Below are 22,192 nucleotides of genomic sequence, written 5' to 3'. Positions count from 1 at the left end.
AGAATTTTTTTCTCGATTTCGTTTAATAAACTTTGTAGAATTCTGTTAATACATTAATAGATTTTTTCCCGTCTACGAAACCAAACACCATAAGGATGTACATTTACATTCATTAGTAAGGATTATATTAGTACATTTTAAAACAACTACTTGAAAATCTAACTTATTAATTATTATAGCCACTAATTATAAATATTAGTAATTCAATGGTATTATTTTATTAAAGGTCTTAATTATTACTGTAAAAGTGTCAATAATATCTAGTAGCCAAAAAAATATAATAAATAAAATAAAATTATTTATATTTAAATTAATACAATTTGCAAACAGAAAAATCATTATTAAATATGTAATTTAAATCTCCAGTTATACTTAATAATTTTGAAATAAATTATAATAACGTAATTATAATAAAGTAATTATAATAAATTAAGTAATATAACAAAGTAAAATAAAATAAAATTTAAATTAATGCTGTGTGTAAACTGAAAAAAAAAACATTATTTTTAAAAAAAAGGAATGAGATAAATACATTTTCAACACCTTTCAAACCAATTCGCATTGTTGTTATGTAGATTATCCTGACATTAGGCCATTGCCCCGATATCAAAGTGAAGATATAGATAGTATCTAAGTATACTTAAATTTTCAAAAATGTTTTTCTCGGAATTGGCTGGCTAGTGCTCTTTATTACTTTTAGTGGTGATTATTCTTAAGCCATACTACTAATATATGACGTTTCATTCCTAAGTGAATTTCTCAATTCGTGCCCTTTTCTTGTAAGTTCATTTAAGAGCACAGAAATGTTGCAATGTTCAAGCAACGATCTTTTTTGCACTTTAACTTGTATCTAGTTGGCAATGTGATTTTTTTCTGCCCTTTCACATATACATTCCTTTAAGATATTATACAGTATACACCGAAGAGCCATTACATTATGACCACCCTCCATCTATAACAATGGGCTCGCCCAGGTTTTCATGGCTTCTCTCCAGGAACTATGTTTTCATGGGGCACATTAGGACCCATAATCCTCATAGAACAATCCCTGACGTCTGTAAGCTGCTNGACTTCATTATTACTGTAAAAGTGTCAATAATATCTAGTAGCTAAAAAATATAATAAATAAAATAAAATTATTTATATTTAAATTAATACAATTTGTAAACAGAAAAACCATTATTAAATATGTAATTTAAATCTCAAGTAATACTTAATAATTATGAAATAAAATAATTATAATAAAGTGAAGTAATATAACAAAGTAAAATAAAATAAAATTTAAATTAATATTGTTGGTAAGCAGGAAAAAAAATTTTTTTTAAAAAAAAGTATGAGATAAATACATTTTCAACACATTTCAAACCAATGGGATTATGGAGGTTATCCTGACATACTACTAATATACGACGTTTAATTCCAAAGTGAATTTCTCAATTCGTGCCCTTTTCTTGTAAGTTTATTTAAGCGCACAGAAACGTCGCAATGTTCATGCAAAGATCTTTTTTGCACTTTAAGAAGTATCTAGTTGGCAATGTCAGATTATCTAGGTAATCTTAGGCTTTTTTTTTCAAGAAAATAGGCATTTCAACAATTCAGGAACCTAATGTCATTTTGTCAATTATTTACTACGTCAATTATTTATTATATCGATTATTGACTATTTTGGCTGTATACGCACAATATATAATTATAAGTAGATTATCATTTCACTACCACTCAAGAAAATTATCTTCGTAAAGAATGAAAGTTGGCTGGTTTGGCGTTCGTTTTTAGTATTAATGGTTTTTGATAACTCGCTCAAACTAGTAGTTGACATCAAACAGTTTTTCTTTTTACTTTTTTTAAATTAAATTACTAATAATTCTTTTTTTTTAGCTTGAAATATCTGAGGAACATTTTTTAAATAATATTTTGAAAATGAATCGATATGAAGTAATCAAAGAACTGACTAAGATGACACGCACTGTTGACAAAGAGAAGTAAGTTATCTGCGACGTATTTTTTAACTAGTAAATGATTCGTCATTGGGAGAAAATATTTTACAAAACACCTATTCGGCTCATTAAGTTTATTACTATATCGGTTCGTAAAATATTCTGTAGATGTCCAACAAAGGAAAGGGTAATACTTTGTGCTATGTTGACTAAATCAAAAAAAAGCACCATAAATAAAGCACAAATGAAAGTACATAAATGGACATACTATAATTTCAGTTCCAGAAACAAGTACGCTTCTCAGTGTCAAAACATCAAATGAAGGTAGATAAGTAAAGACACGACCACTTAACATTTTCTACTTTCATTTGACGTTTTGACACAAAGAAAGGTTCACGCGTAGACAGGAACTGTTTTTTCCCACCACGGCCCATGTGCTAACTTCATTACTTTTGTTTATTTTAATTTAGAAGACAAACTTTATAAATGCTTAATCTTCAAAAGGAATTATACATAACTTTTTATATATTTTCTAAAACTAGCGTATGGTCATCAATTTTATTCCAGCATACTTTATCAGAAGTGAAAATTTTAATAAATAGAATCTCAAATGAAAAGTGGTAAAAAGTAGACTTTCAAAATTTTTGAGAAGTATTCTAACTACTTCCTTAGAAAGTGTTAATAGAAGTTTTTTTTCGCATATATATTACTTTATGTTGCTAACATTTTAAATAAATTACTTAGTCTACTACGACAGAAATACACTGTAATAGAACATTTTTTTGTTTGAAAAGATAAAAAGCTAATTTTCCATTTCTTTACAAAAAAAACTACTTTGGTTTCCTTTTATTAAATGCAGTGGAATGTACTTGAAGAGTAAAAAATCAACTTTAAAAATGAAGCTAGTTATTCATTAAAAGATGACTAATAAAAAAAATTATTTTTTAAACCAAGACGCAAGAAAAAATATTGTAATTAAAGAAATCTGTTCTCTGCATGATTTAACTGAAAATATTTGTTCGTAATTGGGTTTTACTATTCAATACTCATACTACTCAAAATTCCTTTTAATTTTTATCCTATTCATGAAAAAAATCTTATTTTCCCTTACTGTTGCGGTTTTTATTGAGCTGAAGAGCTTATTGAACAAATTCTCGCAATAAAAGTTTTTTTTCACTGATTAAGATTAATTTTATTGACGATAATCAACATCAAAAAAGTAATTTTCAAGTTTAAAAAAAGTCAAGTATGTGCAATCCTTCCTCTTTGGGGTAAAGTTAATTGGCTTTTTAGAACAATTTTTTTTTCTTCGAAATAATTTATTACCCTCAACGTTAACTCGGATGAAATGCATTTTACAAAAGGGTTGTAAGACCGTAAAAATTTATACTTTTTAAGTTATTTTGTCCTATTAAATCCCTAATTAATTTCAAGAAAAATGACATCATTGCGAAGTACGCTCTCAGACCAGTTTTAATGGCAGCACAAGAAAATAAAAAATATCCTTAAATAATTTCATTAATTTTATATATACAGTCCCTGGTCAATTTATTAGACTCACTATAAGATTCTACGTAAAATCTTAATTATCAGGTGACGCTTTACAGATTCATTGTTTTTACGCCACTGAAATTGGTGTGTACTTGTTTACGTTCGTGCATCAATTGGTTAAATTAGACGATATATAATATAAATTCGAGGATTGGATAAATTAGACGATTTATTGTATAAATTAAAATATTTCTTATATCAGGTATTATATTAATATAATATAATAATGAGACCAAATTATTAAACACACTGTAGTTTTTTAATAATTACATGTATTGCACAAGCTTAAATGCAATGCTTTTATATTTAAACATAAATGCAATGGGTTTTTATTCCGGAGACTTTTTATATACTTCCTATTTGTACTTATTTCTAACGTATTGCAGTGCAATGTTAAATAATTGATACATGAACGTAAACGCGTGCAAACCTGTTATAGCCGAGTAAAAACAATAAAGCTGTATAGTATTAGCGGATAATTAAGATTTTACATTAAATTGAATATTCAAGATGGTCAAGAAACAAAAAGAGAGTGGGGAAAAAAGCCCCTAGCATTCGATACTTTGTTCCAAATGTAATTATTTGAATTCATTGTCTGTTCTGACACCGTCCAATTGATATTGAAAGACCATAGGAGAAGAACGGTTTGTGTTCAGAAAAAATTTATTCGAAAAAAAAAACGATTTTGAAGGAAGAAAAGAAAGGATTTTCTACTTACTGCATCTTCACTGCATACTAACTCTCAGAGAGAAGCGAGATTTTTTGCTATTGATTTGTCAAAACTTAGTAATCCTCAAAACCCAACAGGTGGCTACCGTTCTTCCCCTGTGATCTTGTTTTATTCTCATATTTATCTGAAAATACATATTTAAACTATAAACTATTTTTTCAGAGACTGGTTCGTTCAACCACTGGTTGTGAATGCGTTTTATGAAGCAACTGGAAACGCTGTTAGTAAGTTCAAAGTTTCACAGAACAATTTAATTATTTTTTTTTAACATCCAATGCTCAGGTACTATATTTTTTTAACAACTACTAGTTTATCTCTCATGAAAAGAAACTTCATCAGACACAACTGAAGCTTATTTTTAAATGTTAAGGAATTCCTTTCTTATAAAATAAATTTTAAAAAATTAATAAAAAACATGCACAGAAATTAGAAAGGGAAAAATATTTTTAGGTGATAGTGAATGAAATATCTTATTTTTACCACGTTTATATCAACTTGCCTCCGTGTATGTCTGTTCGGGTGGAATTTTGTAATCGATTTTAAACTAACTTCCCGACTAGCTACAGACTTCAAATTTAGCACATAGCTCAGAATTGGATAACAATACGTGAAAATAAAGAGAAAAAAGACATACAAAGTAAAATAAAATTAAAATTAAAGAAAAATTAATATTTTCGCTATTGTCTTTTGTTGTCGATTCGATTATTTCAAATTAGTGTCAAATGTCAGTTGAAAATTTTGTGCACAGTGAGTGAAAAAATTGAGTATTGGAAGTGAGTACAAAAAAGAAATCAAACTAAAAATAGTATTTTTAAAAATCACGTTTTTGTAGGGGAGAATAATAATTAAAAAACAAACATTTGAAAAACGAAAAATGTGGGGGGCATGAAATACATGACAGTACATATACACATTTTACATATTCATACACATACACATATATATCCACATACACATATATATCCACATACACATGCATATACACAAACATATACCACATACACATACACATTCAGATACAATTACAGATATGCATACACACATTCTCATGAGCACACATACTGTTACTGCTATGTATTTCATGCGCCTCACGTTTTTCGTTTTTCAAATTTTTGTTTTTTTAATTATTATTCTCCATTACAAAAACGTGGTTTTTAAAAATATTACTTTTATTTCTAACACAAGTAACTGTCAAATACAAGTTTCAAAGCATGAATAATATTTTGAAAATTGCAGTTGAAAAAATTTATATTTTAATTATAACTTGATTACGATTAGCATTTAATTAATGCTTCTATTTTAAACTGTAAACTCATAGTTCAGCATCCATTGCTCAGATAATTAAACACTTGCTTAATTAAACCCGCCATTTTAATATTCAGTAAAATATTTTCAGCGTTAAATTCATTTTAATTATTTCCAGTAATATAATACTGTAATTATCTAAAGGAAAAATAACTATTTGAAAAGTATAATTTTGATGACTGTAGAATTTCAATTAGACAATTTTTTGTTATTTCTGAATGAAAAATTAAGTAAATGTAAATAAAATGCAATAAAAAACAGTAAATGCAATAAAAACAAATATTTTTTTAAATCTTTTCTGAACCTTTTATTATTATCAGTTGTAAGACAAATGCGGCAAAAAAATTCCAAGCATGCAATTTTAAAAATGAAAAAATCTGGTGTTACAGGCGTAGCATTTTCTGTTACAGACGTAGCATATTTTAATGGATACACCCACAAAAAATCAGAAATTTGAATTGAAACAAAAGGGGATACTGCAAATAATACTCACAGATATAAATGTAATTGAGAGAGACTAATCAATAATATTCTTAACTCTATTTTCTTTTTAACTAACCCGGAATTCAATTTTATATCACTTTGAATGTATTAAGGTAAGTATTTTCTGAGGATATTCACTAAAAAGCTGATAATATTTGAAAAAAAAATGCAATTTAAATATCAGCAACATTATATGATGTTCATTAATTATTCTAATCTGGTAACAGAGAAGATTCAAAGGACAGGAAATATACACTTTTAAAAAATATTAAAAGCACTTGATGATTCTTAACTTAGTTATAGGCATTCAAAATCTACAAATGTTACGTCCATAATGTTACGTCCATGTAATTGCCCTAGAGTATTTGAGTTAAACAATTTTATAAATTTATTTTAGGACTAGGGTGCTTGTTCACTTAAGAAGTCGCAAGGACGACTTGTTTTGCCCACTGTGTCACTACAATCATTTTTCTCATTTACATTTATTTTGCTGTTTTTTTATTAACCGTTTTCAATCTGGTACTTTAAACATTCTTAAGAATCAAATGCAAGCAATAAACTATTTCAGTAATAACCTGAGGCCTCTATGGTTCATCTTTTTTCCCAAGCTCCGGAGGTTGCAAGTTCGATCCTGGCAGCTAATTAGACAATCAGAGTTTATATGCAAGAAAGTAAACGTTACATTCTAAATTAAGCTACCAGCTTTAGCTCTTTGTTGTTTAAATAATAGTGGTTGCTAAATGTTTCAAAGCAAATTAGTTTTATATTTCTAACTGTTTTGTAATATTTGTTGAATTTAGTCTTGCCAGACAGGCTTTCCTGTTCCTGTTTCCTGGCAGACTGTTGCTAGGGCTAAAAGATAGAACCCTGAGAACGGGAATGCGATTTTCCAATCCAGTGACTTTTAAAGACTCGCTTTTCTGTTTAGCATTTTCTTTAAAAAATATTGATTATTTACTTATTTTTAGTTCAGGTGATAAATTTTAAAAAAATGAAAACTTGCATTATAATTGCGACCAAGAGGAAAATCTCCAAAAAAGCGAGCGAGTTGTTAAAGGGTACTGGATTGTAAATTAGCAAACAAGGCTAAGTACCTGGACATGTTTGGGAGTGTGTGGACCCTGTTCCCATCTATCACGCAATTCTGATATCCTTATTCATCAATTTTAACATGGGTTTGCGTTCATTAAATAAACAACCTTAGAATAAAGTAGTTACTAAATACAGAAACATAACAATTTCCTATTTCAGAATGGTGATTTGAGATGTCTCTTCAGCGGAGCCCACAGAATGTTAAGGCTTACTTACATTCGTGTTCGGGGGCTGGAGTCTAGCAATCGACATTTAAACCAGTTTCTGGCAAACTATAACACTTAAATCTTTATTAAAGCTAAGCCATACAATTTTCAATGATTTCCTGACCTCTACAAGTAGAATCAACTCATTTTAGTCTACTTATGCAAAAATAGACAATTTTTTCACGTTTAAAGCACTTCATGAGCGAGTAAGTAGTGGTAGTGTTAGGACAAATATGCTTCCACCATTCTGAAATTTTCTAGTGTTGGATATCATGTTAGTGCAATAATCTGATTTCTGATTAAAATATTGATATTAATATTATTAATAAAATATTTTGTTTACGAATGTTTCGTTTCTCCGTGATAATTTTAAAGAATGAAATAATTAAATTATCAGTTTTTACCTTTTTTAAAGAAGTTAATGGAAACATTGGCCTTTAATGGGTTAATTGCAATTTTACAGTCAAGGAGATTATCGTCAATCATATGTCCAACTAATGATGATTACTTATCGTTGCAACCAGGTATAAAAATTATTCAATATTTTCTACTGGTTCATTTTTTAGATATGTATCATTCTCATTTTTACTATTACATATTTCAAAGAATCTTTTTTTTCATTGATTTGCTATCCAATTAATTCTGCATTTTTAGCTAGTCAATAACAAACATTACTTTCTGAGCTTTAAATAAAGTATTCACGAACAAGCAGTTACTTTCACAACTATGGAACAAATTAAATTTTTTCCTGTGGGGTTTAACTTTTATTGGCGAGCATACAATTCTATAGAAACTCAGTTTCGATTACTGTTTATGTCACTGAAGTTGGCAAAAGTAATAATTCAAAAACTCTAAAGAATTTGATTTATTATGCTGTGCACATGCTAGAATTTAATTTCTTAATTAAAAGAAGAATTTGCATTACGATGTCTTAGTAATTAGTGAAATGCAAACTGATAACAGGTGACTTTCATTCCGACGGAGGCTAGAATGCGTCGTCAATTTTGCGATTTTAAAAAAAAACGCCATGGATGTCATTTAATAGTATTTTCACCTGACGTTGGAATTAAATAATACTTTTCCAGTAAGAAGTACGTTAGCTTTCAAGAAACTAACTTTTGAAGCATGTATTCGATTTAAATAAAGGGAATATTTTAAAAATTGAGAGTCATATGAAGGCATGAGCCGTAAACAAATTAGTATGAGTCAATTCTATATGCACCCAATTTAAATTAATTTGAGAAAACTTAAATAAAATCAAACGAAATTTCAAAAATTAGCATGTCAACAAAAGCAGTACTTCTTCAGGGGACGCCCTGCCCCGCTAACATGCTGGAGTCTTTCTGTAGCCAGTGGTTCAACCAAAAACTGCTGTGCCCCGAGACCTCTTAATGGAAGACTAAATAAGAATAAAAACGCAATATTTTAAAAATTCAAAGATTAAAATTAAAATAAAAGATTTTTTTCGGTACATTTGGCGTACAACCAATTTGAGATTGTTACCTTACGTTGCAACTGCTTTACTCAGAGTTGCGAGTAATAAACGATCCATTATTTCCGACGTTTAGAAAGAAATATTTAGAAAGAGAAAAGAAAAAGAAAATTATTCAGAAATAAAGAAGAAAGTTCTATTCCCTTAAAACATTATGATGCATTAAATATAATTTGATAGTAATTAATTTTTTAATCTCATTTCATTGCAGTTTTTCCTGTTGGAATACTAAGGTCACCAATCTTCACTCCAGACAGGCCTAAGTAAATATTTCTCTCATTTTCTATCGAATTGAAAACTAAAGGGCTTGTTGCAATAGAATGATAAGCCACGCTTTTACATACAAGACTATAAGATGTGAAATTAACGTTAAACGTTTTTTTTTTTCAGATACTTAAACTTTGGAATGTTAGGAGTTGTTATCGGTCATGAAATCACTCATGGATTCGACAGTAGCGGTAAGTTTTTATCATCAGGTTGATACACATGTTTGTCGCTCAGAAAAAGAAATGAATTTTTTAAAACGATTTCTTACCTGCATAAGGCAAAGGTTTTATGCTGAACTTATTTAATATATAAATTTTTAAAACTATTATTTAATGCCTTTAAATTGTAATTTTGGTCACAGATATTTAATCTTTATTTGACTGAAAGGGACATCATATATAAGTTCTAAATGGCATTCTAATTTGTTTTGTTGATTTTGATAAACGAGATTCATGAATTTCAATGAATTAGTTAATTATTTTATAATATAGATTAGATTGAAGGCAGAGATCAATCGTACAAGAGTTAGAACTGGCAATGCAATATCGAACTTAAACGATATTACACACTCAAAGTAACGAAATGAAAGACTTTGTAATAAAATTAACCAGATTGACTCCTTAGAGTACCTCCGGATCAGGGTCAACTAGGAATACAAATCAACTGGAGAGATGCTTATAGTTTAGAATACAATGAAACTTGTGTAAATTGACCACTTGCCGTTTCAACTTAGACAGATGATCAACTTATAGAGAGAATGCGTTATTTTTGTTTTATATCATGTTATTCTAATATAAAAATAATGCATATAAAATGCGTTTTTAAACACGTTTTTAGTTTTTCCAAATGGTCAACTCACAAATAGGTTTAAGTTAGCTTTTAATACTATTTCCCCAATTTTTTTAAAATTCTAATTCATACCACAAAAGCAAAGAAAATTTCCTAAAAAAATTTTTTTCGTTGGTCAACTTATGAAGAGTTTAGATTATCATTCAAATGCACTCCTAGACCGATTTGACTTATTTTATCTGCCAAGATAAAAAATAGACATATGGTCAGGTTACAAAGATTTGCTCTCCTTTAATAAGAATGATAAATTTGGTTCCTGATAATCACGATCAACTTAGACAGGTAGTCTCACTTGACAAATTTCAATGTATTCTGCTTGATATTTTTTGATAAGAAAAGCAAGCTAAGCAAAAATGCAAACATCATTTGATATTTACATATATGAATGTCATACACGCGTATTTACCTGATAAATGTTAAATTTCCGAAGAACGACAAATAAAAAGGGAATGCTTACATATTTCCCATAGAAAATGTGCTTCAAAACAAAAATCTAGTAAAATAATTTTTTCAAGAAAAGTTTAACCAATTAGAGCTAAAATATGTGGATTTCTTTCCCATTTTATTTTGCGACATGTAGATGTTTGCAATAAGTATACAAACATCTTATTTGTTTACGATTGTAAAATAAGCTTTTATTTTAAAAAAATGTTTTTCCAACATTTAAATATGAATTTTGCAATAAATATTTTAAAAAATCTATATTTTGCTTTTATTTCGGTACAAGAAATGCATTAAGTTTGACAATCTGGAAAAGTTCCTTCATTACGTTAGAAAACATTTTTTCCGCTGTATTTTAAATTCTCATTATAACTGGATTTTCATGCAAACAGCGGTTTAAGTAAAAACAGCATATGCAAATATTTTGTGAAAGAGTGTGTAATGAGCTAAAATTATCCCTACTACCCAACATTCACGAGAACATCCGCAGACATTAGACTCGTCTTCTGACGGTTACTATGGTTACGAAAATAAATCATTTTGAATTATAGTGTTTGTTTGTTTGTTTGTTGTTCGCTTACGTCGCACTAGAGTTGCGCACTAGAGTTAGATTATTGGCGACGGTCTGGGAAACATCGCGGAGGATGATCCGAAGACATGCCATCGCAATTTTGATCCTCTGCGGAAGGGAGAATTAGGGTGTGGGATTAAACACATTTGTTTAGGTGACACATTTGTTTAGGTGACGTCGTGAATAGAATTTTGCTATTTAATATAATTAGTATAATGAAAGAAAGTTGAAGTGTTTTTAACTATCTAAAGTGTGATCTCTTCGCTAGGTAGGAAGTTCGATAAGAATGGAAACCTTACTCAATGGTGGTCGGATGAGCATATTGAAAAATTCAAAGAAAAAGCTTCCTGCTTTGTGGACCAGTATTCACAGCTGCCTATCGATATAGTTGGGCAAAATGTAAGCTTACAAATTAATAGAAGAATTTAGTGAAATAAGATGTTAATTAAAACTCAAACATTTTACATGTTAAGTAATAATGCAACAACATGTTAGCAATAATAACATGTTAAGTAATAGTTAAAAACTTTACATGTTCTTCCATATAACAAAATTTTTGACTTATCAATGTAACATAAAGGAAATTTACTTACCATGTTCTTCCACCAAACTCTTCAATAACAAAATAATTGAAGAGTTTCGTTAAAGAACTAGTTAAGAAATTTGTGAAAATCATGTTTAAAATATATAAAGATATGAAAAGAATGAGATTTTTTTTTAAAAAAATTACTTTGTTTAAAGACTCGCAGAAATAAATGAATATTCATAACTAGTTCTTAAACTTAGATATTTTTCTGTGTTTCTAACATTGTTGCTTATAATCCATATTCTTCCACTAGCTCTTCAAATGTATACAATATTTAATTACAAAACGTAATGTCGCCATTTTTTTTGTTTTGTAGGTAAATGGTAATCAAACTCTTGATGACAATATCTGTGATAATTCAGGCTTAAAACAAGCCTATAGGGTAAGAAACAAAACTTTGTATACATTTTATTATAAGCTCACGAATGCTATTCATCATTTTGAATGAATATATATTAATGACAATAATATCCCATTGAATTAATAGCAAGAAGTCTTGAGTTATAAAAGCATTTTGTAAATAAACAGCGTGTAAATTTGTTTAATGGTTATGATAAGTGGGGCATCCGAAAGTTCTGTGTTTACAAAAACAAAGCCCATATTTCTAATTACTGGATTTAGTCAATAATTATGATTGATTTAATAAATGCCAGTTTAATTGAATTGTAAAGGAAAAGAAACAGATCCTAACAGAATATTTTTGCACTCTAGAAATCAGATTTTGTTCAAAACATCTCTCAGATAGACATACAAAAACTTTATAATTTATATTTCATAAGAACTCTGTACCTTATATAATTTTAATTGTATTAAATTACATTTTGTGTAAATCTATTATATTTTTCAAAACTTAGTGTTGTAGCGTGATTAAAAAGTTAGACTTATTTAATCAGGTGTTTTTCTTTTGAATTGAAACATTTCCTTTTATATCAAGTTTGGTAAATGAAGAAATATAATTTAAATGAAAAGGATATTTTACTGTGCAATATTTAAGAGTTTTCAATTTTAAACCTGTATCTTGCAGGCTTACAAAAACTATGTAGATGAGCATGGTGAGGAGCCTAGTCTACCAGGGATTCCATATTCAAACGTACAAGTTTTCTTTTTACAATACTCACAGGTAAACTAAATTTTTTCTTAATTCTTCCTTTTCTTTTTAAAAATTATGTTAATTAACCAGAGATGCCAACTGCTCCGGATTCGACTGCTCCTGGCATCTACTTTAAATTATTTATCTATTGTAGTGGTCACCCACATTTTATTTCGATGAGATAAAAGCTAATCATATAATAATTGTATTACAAGATATTCTTTCTTTCTTTCTTTTCCTCCGAGTTCACACGGTCATTAAAAAAAAAAATTAAAAAGTTGTGTCTAAAATACGAAAATAAATTTTATTTTAATTACCTAAACATTTTGCACTACCACGCTTAAATTTTCCAAATGAATATATTTAGTTACGAAATCTATAGATTTGATTTCTTTTTAACTTTATCATGAAAACTAATAATAAAATTAATAACTTTTTTATTACAACATTGATCACTTTTTAAATTTTTTAAAGACCGTCTGTTTCGTTCTTTCTTTCTCTATTTATTTATTTTCTTACTTATTTATTTATGTATTTATTTATTTATTTCAATGAAAGAGCTAAATCGTATCTAATGAGACTCGGGAACAACCGTGTTAAGTTTTAACTTCTATTTTTAAAAACATATTTCTATCAAGACAAAGAAAACTTCAAGTTATTTTTAATGCGTACAAGTTGAATGAAAAAAAAACGTATAAATTCCTGAATTAATACATTTGATATTTCCAAACAACTTCACCTATAGAACTTAAATGGCCAGAAGAAGCGAAAAGAAAATACTTCCTTTCTTAGTTTTTACTTGAGGTAAGAAAATCTTACTAACACTTTTTATTCATTTTATTAATCAGATTTACTTATCCGAGTAAGTAGACAAGTTTACGTAATGAATAACTTAGAAACTCTTGCTACCACTATGAAGTGATATCAAGATAATACTCGAATAACAGAACTATAGAATTATATAGAATAATAAGGAATAGCAGAACTGCAGGAATTCGTTTGAAATTTATTTTTTAAATTCGGGTTTATTTGGATAAAAGCTTATCAGTGGGGTTGAACTCTCATCCATAGTGAGGAAGTGGGGTGTAGCGCTCATCCTATAGACGAGAGATCATGATCCGAAGTGTGAAGCGCTCATCACGTAGCACTGTAATAATTGAGGTCATCAACCCTAAAAGTGAGGTGTTGCGCTCATTTTTCCCCTACTACATATAATTTCTTTGAGATATTGCCATAACATTTATAAAAATAAAACTTCGACCAACCTTTCATAAGTTATATGGGTGATCCTTTTTTTTCTGTTGACTGTGCTTCTATGTATCCTTTATCTTAGATTGTTAAATTTGTACTTTTAACTATTTATATCGTAATTCTTTGAAGACATATTTAGCACTTACTTTTAACTAATGTTACATAAAATTTTAAAATTACAAAATTAAGTGCATAAGAAAAATCAATTTAAATTTTATAGATATGGTGTGAAGTATTGAGCAAAGAGGCAAATGAACGATACATTAAAGATAATCATAGCCCAGGAAAATATAGGTAAGTGCAAAGTATTCCTTTAAATATAAAAATGGCTTACCCTAAACCCAAAATGTTACAATTATTCACTAAACATATATATTACTCATATTTTTAGTAAACAAATTATTCCTATCAAAAATAATTAAGTATGTATATTAAAATACGATCACAATTTCCATAGGTGATAGGTTAGCTTTTAAGTTTTGCAGAAATTACTTCTGCAGAATAATTTATTGCCCAAATTCGTCTAATAATAAATTACACCGGCCTGCGATGAAAAAAATACAAGAGGACTGATAGCTGAACTTTATGTACTTTTTGGTACTGAAATGGAAAAAAATAATGAAAACTTTCTATCACGTCACGTTTTCTTGAAAAATTCAATTTTACTAGAATTTTTATGACCATTTGCCATAAAAAAATTTTCGTCTTAGAATTTCTTGCCTGACCGGCATTCTATTTTGGTCAAATCTACAAAAGTACCCCTCTATGACATCTTCCTATCACCGTCCTTCTCCCTGTCACAATATCGCTCTACCAAAAGCGTCTCGAAAATTCTTATCTTGGTTCGCTGACCTTTTAGGAACACCAAGCGTATTTGGGAGTCATTTTTTCAGAAGCATTCTTAACGTCTGCTTTTCTGTGTGCGCTTCGTGAAACATGGCTTCCAGCCCGAGACCTTGTTAAAATTTCATTGCAGACTATTCATTACAGACAGAGCATTACAGTCTATGTAGGCCAACTGTATCATGCGTATTTTGGCATGAAACTCGGATACCAAGACAAATCGTGGGCTCCTCATAAAGTTTGCCTGTAGTATTTTAATGATCTACGCTTATGGCTCCGAGGAGAGAAGACTGCCTTACGATTTGGAATTCTTATGACATGGAGGGAGCCTAAAAACCACATTGATGATTGTTATTGTAGAACCTGCCTTGTTCGTGGGTATAACCGGAAAAAAAGTAAAGGACAAATATCTTATCCTGATCACATTCCATCGGCCATACGCCCCGCTCTTCAAGGGCAAGATGTTCCTGTGACATTTCCTCCAACTGAATTGTCAGCCATCTCTTCAGAGTCTTCAGACGCGGAACGTCCAGAAGTTCAAGGTTCCGATATCGAATATAAGTCATTTGACACCGGTTCACCTCAGCCCTTTTCTCAGGTTGTACTAAATGATCTGACTAGAGATCTGGGCCTTTCGAAAGAGACAGTTGAATAATTGTTAGTCTCCAGACTGAAAGAAAACATATTGGCCAAAGGAACATCTTTTTATTGGTACGGGAATCAAGAAAAGGAATTTATTAAATACTTTGATGAAAAGGAGAACTTGGTCTATTGTTCTGATGTTCCTGGATTGATGAGCAAATTTAAAGTCATCGACGATAAAGATGAATGGAGGCTGTTTATAGATTCATCTAAACGAAGGCTCAAAGCTGTCCTTCTTCATCGTGGGAGCCAGTATGCATCTGTACCAGTTNATTGATGAGCAAATTTAAAGTCATCGACGATAAAGATGAATGGAGGCTGTTTATAGATTCATCTAAACGAAGACTCAAAGCTGTCCTTCTTCATCATGGGAGCCAGTATGCATCTCTACCAGTTAGACACTCGGTATATATAAAAGAATGCTATGAAAACCTGACTCTCGTCTTGGACAAAATAAAATATATCGACCACAGTTGGACCATTTCCAATGATATGAAATTTATATCCATGTTTCTTGTTTAACAAGGTGGATTTGCAAAGTTGTAATGTTTCATTTGTGAGTGGGACAGCCATGACAAGACTCAACATTGGGTCAAAAAAGAATGGCCGAAAAGACAAAATCTTGATCCAGGCTCCAAGAATGTAATTGGAAACAGATTAGTTGATCCAAAAAAGTATTGTTATCCCCTCTAAATATAAAATTAGGTGTAATGAAGCTGTTTGTCAAGGCTGTTCCAAAAGATGGCGATTATTTCAAATACATGTGATAAAAGATTCCAGGTTTATCCCAAGCTAAGTTAACAGAGGTAATCTTTGATGGTCCAGATATCCGCAAACTCATCAAGGATCAAGATTTTGAGATTAACATGACAACAACGAAAAATGAAGTTTCAGTAAAACTAGCGGTCATAAAAAGAATCAAACTTATATTATCATCAGATACCGAGTTTCACGTAACCAAATTTTTCAAGAGATATTTGGTTAGACATAAATATTTCAGAATTTTTTAAGTTTGATTGACGATTAATTTTGCATCTAGCGGTTAAGAAACGATTAAACTTGCCCTAACATAAGGCAGTAGAAGCTGAAATAGAAGTTTCAGAGCTCAATCTAGAAGGAAAGTACTCAAAATTTCGATTGTACGATTCCACCCTGAGACGCACAAAACGAGTTTATAAAAATGCTGTAAAAATTCAGGGATGAGATTAGCCAAAAGGCAAAAAAGCTGAATTTCCACGATAGTAAATTTTACGCAAGCGCAACCCTTTAATAACAAATTCCAGACAATTTAAGGTAATAAATAATGTGTTGACATACAATTGTGTACTAATCTATTATTATAAAAACGATTACATTGATACTTAACATTTAGTGAAAAAAAAATTACCAATTGAAAAAATAAAGCTGGAAATTATATTTTTCCTCAGTTCACATAAGAGACAATTATTACTTGAAAAACTACCTGGTTTAGCAAATTAAAACTACTGAGAATATACATTAATATTTCATTTCTTTTAATAAATACTGTTATGTGATTTATAGCAAATATATCAGTAATATTACTTTTTAAATTATATTGGGAAAAAAAACTTTAACAATGGACCGAATCATTATGTTCATATTATAGTCTAATCTAACTAGAGCCCTCTGAAACATATCAATAACAGTGAAGTAGAAATATATAGTAACTCCTTAACATACAAAAATTGCTATTTTAGTTTGAAAAATTACATGACAATCAGCAACTGTTTAGATAATTGTTTTTTATTTGATAAGAATTTTGCATTTTATAGCATTAATAACAGCAATTATAAATAAAATTTTGATAATGAGTTAATTAACCCTTTCGCTCCTATCGGGACACATACGTCCCAAACAAATTTCAAAAGTATCTTTTGGGACAGAAAAGTTTATCTGTTTTATGGGAGACTTTCCCACCAGTCCTGCCAATAATTTTGAAGGTATTTTCATTCACAGAACATAGATGGCACTACCGTACATAATGCTGCCCTACTCATAGTTTATGCTACCAAAATTGTTCTGTTGTTAAAAAAAATACTCGCCGCGAAAGGGTTAACTCTTTTTCCAAAAAAAAAGATAATTTTATTAAATCCCTTTTTAAGTGATTGCTTTTGTTTGCTATATCTTTTATGTTTGCTATATTTAGTCGTTAGTTCATCTTCAAACATCTTGTGACAAATCTTATTTTTTCTTCTTTGCAAGCACAGAATGTAAGTTTTGAATATATTCCCTTCCAGTTTCTCTAATGTTGTAACACTTACATATACTAATAATCGTCGTTAGAAAAATAGTCACCTTTATAGTAACTAATTAAAAAAGAAATTTACTTCTAAAAAGAATCGCGATAGTTGATCTTAAAATTGCGTGAATATGAATAACAATTACGGATTTAGAAATCACATGAATATGAAACTAAATATACGATTTTGAAAATGAGAAAATACAAACTTGAATATAGAATTTTTAAAACGCGTAAATACAAATCACGATTCATAATTTTTAGATCGCGTAAATACGAATCATGATGCGTAATTTTTAGATTGCATAAAGAAGAATTATGATGCATAATTTTTAGAATGCGTAAATGCGAATCCCAATGCCTTATTTTAAAATCACGTATAAATACGAAAATCAATGTTTTACATTATAAACCGCATGAGCAAATCAAGACATCGAATTTTAAACTTGCGTGAATACGAATCGCTACATAGGTTTTTAAAAAGGCGTAAATACGAATCACAATATCGTTTTTTTAAATCTCGTAAATAAGAATCGCAACGTACAATATTCAAATCGCGTGAATAAGAATCGTAACACGCAAATATGAAAAGCTATGTTTGATATTAAAATCGTGTGAATAAGAATCGAGATATTAACTGATTCCAGGCATGGGACCTCTAAAAGGCTTGTCAGAAGCAGCGTCGTTTGAACTAAGAAAATCGGATCTATCTGGAGGGCGGGTAAAAAATTCGGAGAATCTTATCTGCTGCGTGCAAACGAGGAGAAAATAGTTAAAATAAGTAAAAATGAGAAAGGATTGGTAGCTATGTAGTTTGAATTTTCTGTTTCTCTTTGAAAATCGGTGAATTTTCTGAAAAAGCGAAATACTTATGAAAAAAAGTTAAATTTTTGAAAATCTGAATTTTTGATAAAAAAAAAAAAGCTGAAATTCAAGAGATAAAAGTGAAAATAGCGGAAATCCGCTAAAAAGCGGAAAAATCTCATCCCTGAAAATTAGACGGTAGGTATATAAAATACAGGAACACAAGAAATATTAAGAATATAAACTATAACAGGACCTCCCTGGTCGAGCAGTTTCACCGATCCGCCAAACGCTTTGTAGCGCTGAGGTAGCTGGTTCGAACCTCACTTCAACCCTGAATGCACGTTTATGATATCTATCTCTAACTAGTACTATCTGTTCTACAAAAAGCCGTATTTGTAATGAGCACAAAAGCCTGCATACGTATGTGTAACAATAAACATAAGTTATTATAAAATGTGCAATGTACCGTAGTAAAAAACGATGCAATAAAAAAAAAACATCACGCTTTGCAGAGGAAAAAAAACTGAAAAGGAGAAAATAGTTTTATTTTTGTAAAGGTAAAATCAAAATAGAGGGAAGTCAGCACTTTCATAATAAAATTCTATCACCACTTAGAATTCAGTCAAGTTTTTCATTTTAGATGCAACAAAAATAAAATTATTTTTTCCATTTAACCCACTTTAAACCCTTAGTTTTTAAATGTTATTTTGCTTTTACATTTCTTTCAGATCTAACATACCATTGATGAACTCTGCAGAGTTCTCGGAAATATTCAACTGTCCCATCGGATCTCCAATGAATCCCATCAAGAAATGCAAACTGTGGGGTTGAAAAAAAATCAAACTGCACTACGAGAAAAGCAATTTTACTTTAAGAAGAGGCGAAGAAAATGAAAAACACGCGGTAACGTGAACATTCACACACGATGTACCTGATCAACTGTGTAATTACCACTACTTGCTGACTCATTGCAAATATTATCCACTCCTGTAAATTTCAAACATGGTCTGTATATGGGAAAAATATAAATAAATGTAAATCTATGCCTACTACTGTATTTGTATTTTCATTAGTTATACAAATCCAAACAGAGACTGACATTCTGAGTTCTATATTATACAGAATTTTTAAAAACAATTAATATTTTTTCCAAGTCATAACATAAACAGCGGTACAGCCATGGGTTAAAACACACCTACAAATGAGATCTATTATTATTTCTAAATCATTTAAAATTAATGGTAGTTTATAAATAGAAACTATTCAATAATATTACAGTGTTATTTTGGTCAACAGTATAAAATTTGTAGAATAAAGACTAAGTTGGTTGATAGCTTACAGGTATAAGGAACCATTTTATTTTTCAAAATATACACCCATATTTTTCTCCTCACTTTTTCCATCGTTGTTCTCTTTGGTGGTATTCAAATCGAACCATACATCAAATTCTTTGTAAGAAACAACTATTGACTAAAATTACGAAACATACACTAAGTGTATGCTTTGGAAAATTTCCTAAAAGAATTAAATAACGAAAACGCAGGAAACGTTACATCGATAACCGAAAAATGAAACTGCATTTTCTCCGTAACAGAAATGTAAAAAGTCACTTTTTTCTAAAAGTTAAAATATTAAATAGTCAAAAATCTCTTTCCTTTATTTTAAAGTACCAGATCATTTTTTTTCCATTATAAAAATCATTTATAAACCCATTTAACAGTATTTTCATTTTATAACTGTATGACGGAGAGCATTTTTTACTTAAAATTAGAAGTCTTTTGTAGTATTATTATTTGGTTTTAAATATTTAGCGGTTTTCATATTTTCTTTGAAATGCACTTACTATTTAACATATTACCTTCCTTTTTCTTTTTCTTTTATTTATTTATNATATTTTTTTTTTTTTATTATTATTTTTTTGTAAATTATATTAATCTGTGACTAAAATTACATTATATTAATCTGTGACATAAATACATAAATCCCATTTAATGAGTGTAGTTTCATAACAAATTGTCAGCTTTCGATTTTTTTTTTACTTCAAGTTCAATTATTTAATTATAAATTTTTAGGAATATTTTTAAAAATATTTACGAAATTTTGCTTTAAGTTTCTTAACCGATACTTTCCCTTATCCGGAGCAAGGTATTTCATGGAGAGGTATTTCACCATGAAATACCTAGCTCCGGAGAGGGTATTTCACCAGTGAATTGAGGGTCTACTTTGGCAATATAATTTAGTGTGGAATTTTTCAGCTATACTTCGAAGCGTTGATACTTGCTATACACTACATATTAAAACTGGCATATGTTTATATAGTTTAATTTACGAGACATTAATAAAAATTTGAACTAAATTTTTGAAACAAATAACAATGACAAATACCTTCTATTATCATTGAATATCGAGTATGATATGATATATATCTAATAACTTAACGTTTTTATAATGCAAACATAAAATACCAACTATTAAAAGAATCGAATTTGAGCTGGGGACCTAATAATAAGAATACAACTAAAATCAAAATTGACGGAAACTAGCACAAGTGATTACAACATAAAATTAATAAAAATAAGTGTATATATACAGATAAAAAATATTTTCATATAATATTTCAGTTGCGTACATATAATATTGTAATTAAATATACAGTTAAAGTTTTTAATCATATTATTTGCTTCCTGCTAAGAAATATTCAATCATTTTAAATGTTAAAAATTTTAAATAACTCATGGCATAAGCACTGCGTTCTACACAATTAATATTAAAAAATAATAAATATAGAATAATCAGCACAACCAGCAATTATTAAGAAATCTAGTTTTCTTAAGTATGTTCTTCATTATCACTATTCAAGTCAATAATTGTTCTTTTTTAAGCTTTCTAGCTTCATACATAAAATGTTGGCTTCAAAACCACGAAATTCCATCAGGTTCCATAAAATTTAATAGATTTTAAATCCAAACATCTACCGCAATATAAAAATAACAGAATATTAGGTTTTAAAAAAGCACAAGCTAAACACTTAGAACGTTTCAAAACTAACCGAAAAAAGCAGCAAACGATTTCAGTGATCGTTTCAATTGGTTATCTAGCGCACGTGACAAATAACAACCAATTTCACAGCAAAAAGTGCTTTCATTTATCGTCACAACACTGATGCTGGAAAAAAAATATAGTTTGCAAAAATAACAGCAATTTTTTACAGAGGATGTCAATTGAGTATGAAAAGGGAGGAAGAAATTCCGATACCTACAGTTTTGCCACAGTTATTTTTGCAGTATTTGGTTTGGCAAATACCATGCAATAAGGCAAAAGATGATATGATGACCAATGTAGGCTATTTTTCTTTGAGTTTTTTTTATTTTTTCGTCTACTTAGTTGCAGTATAATTCTAAAGCTGCCAACATGAGCATAGCTGCCAACATGAATAGAAAAAATCCAGTAGATTTTACGAAATAATGTAAATTTCATGATAATTCTTGCATAATGTACTAAATATTTTACACAAGGGGAATTTTAGAGATTTTTATGGTTATCAAAACAGAAAAACTGCACTATTTTCCAGTTATGAATGACATTAAATATACTTGAAATGTTATGTATTATCTTTACTCATTATTTCGAATATTAATAGGCATTACTCATAAAAGATAGTTAATCATATCATTAGCATATCATAGAAGGTAAAAGATTTTTTAATTAATTTAAAAAGAGTTCTGAATAAAAATAAACTTAATATTTTAAAACAAAAAGTTTTGAACTGCTTGCTGTAAATGAGGTTCG

The 22,192-nt window shown here is 29.2% G+C and overlaps 1 protein-coding gene across 1 annotated transcript in view; it reads left to right on the top strand.

Moving 5' to 3' along the window:
• LOC107442454 (endothelin-converting enzyme 2) overlaps positions 1 to 19,452 on the top strand; it is a 225,169-nt gene extending 205,717 nt beyond the window's left edge. Inside the window, exons 13-21 of the mRNA XM_071185955.1 lie at positions 1,879 to 1,982; positions 4,381 to 4,442; positions 9,008 to 9,059; positions 9,187 to 9,254; positions 11,193 to 11,323; positions 11,827 to 11,892; positions 12,535 to 12,630; positions 14,072 to 14,145; positions 19,132 to 19,452. Coding sequence (XP_071042056.1) covers positions 1,879 to 1,982; positions 4,381 to 4,442; positions 9,008 to 9,059; positions 9,187 to 9,254; positions 11,193 to 11,323; positions 11,827 to 11,892; positions 12,535 to 12,630; positions 14,072 to 14,145; positions 19,132 to 19,234 — 756 coding nt within the window. The 3' untranslated portion in view covers positions 19,235 to 19,452. The remainder of the gene's footprint in view (positions 1 to 1,878; positions 1,983 to 4,380; positions 4,443 to 9,007; positions 9,060 to 9,186; positions 9,255 to 11,192; positions 11,324 to 11,826; positions 11,893 to 12,534; positions 12,631 to 14,071; positions 14,146 to 19,131) is intronic.
• Positions 19,453 to 22,192: the final 2,740 nt, after the last annotated feature.

This window comes from Parasteatoda tepidariorum, chromosome 9 (assembly GCF_043381705.1).
Source record: "Parasteatoda tepidariorum isolate YZ-2023 chromosome 9, CAS_Ptep_4.0, whole genome shotgun sequence".
In the NCBI taxonomy this organism is placed as follows: domain Eukaryota; kingdom Metazoa; phylum Arthropoda; class Arachnida; order Araneae; family Theridiidae; genus Parasteatoda; species Parasteatoda tepidariorum.
The sequence above is the reverse complement of the archived record's forward strand: the minus strand, read 5'-3'. Positions and strand labels throughout refer to the sequence as shown.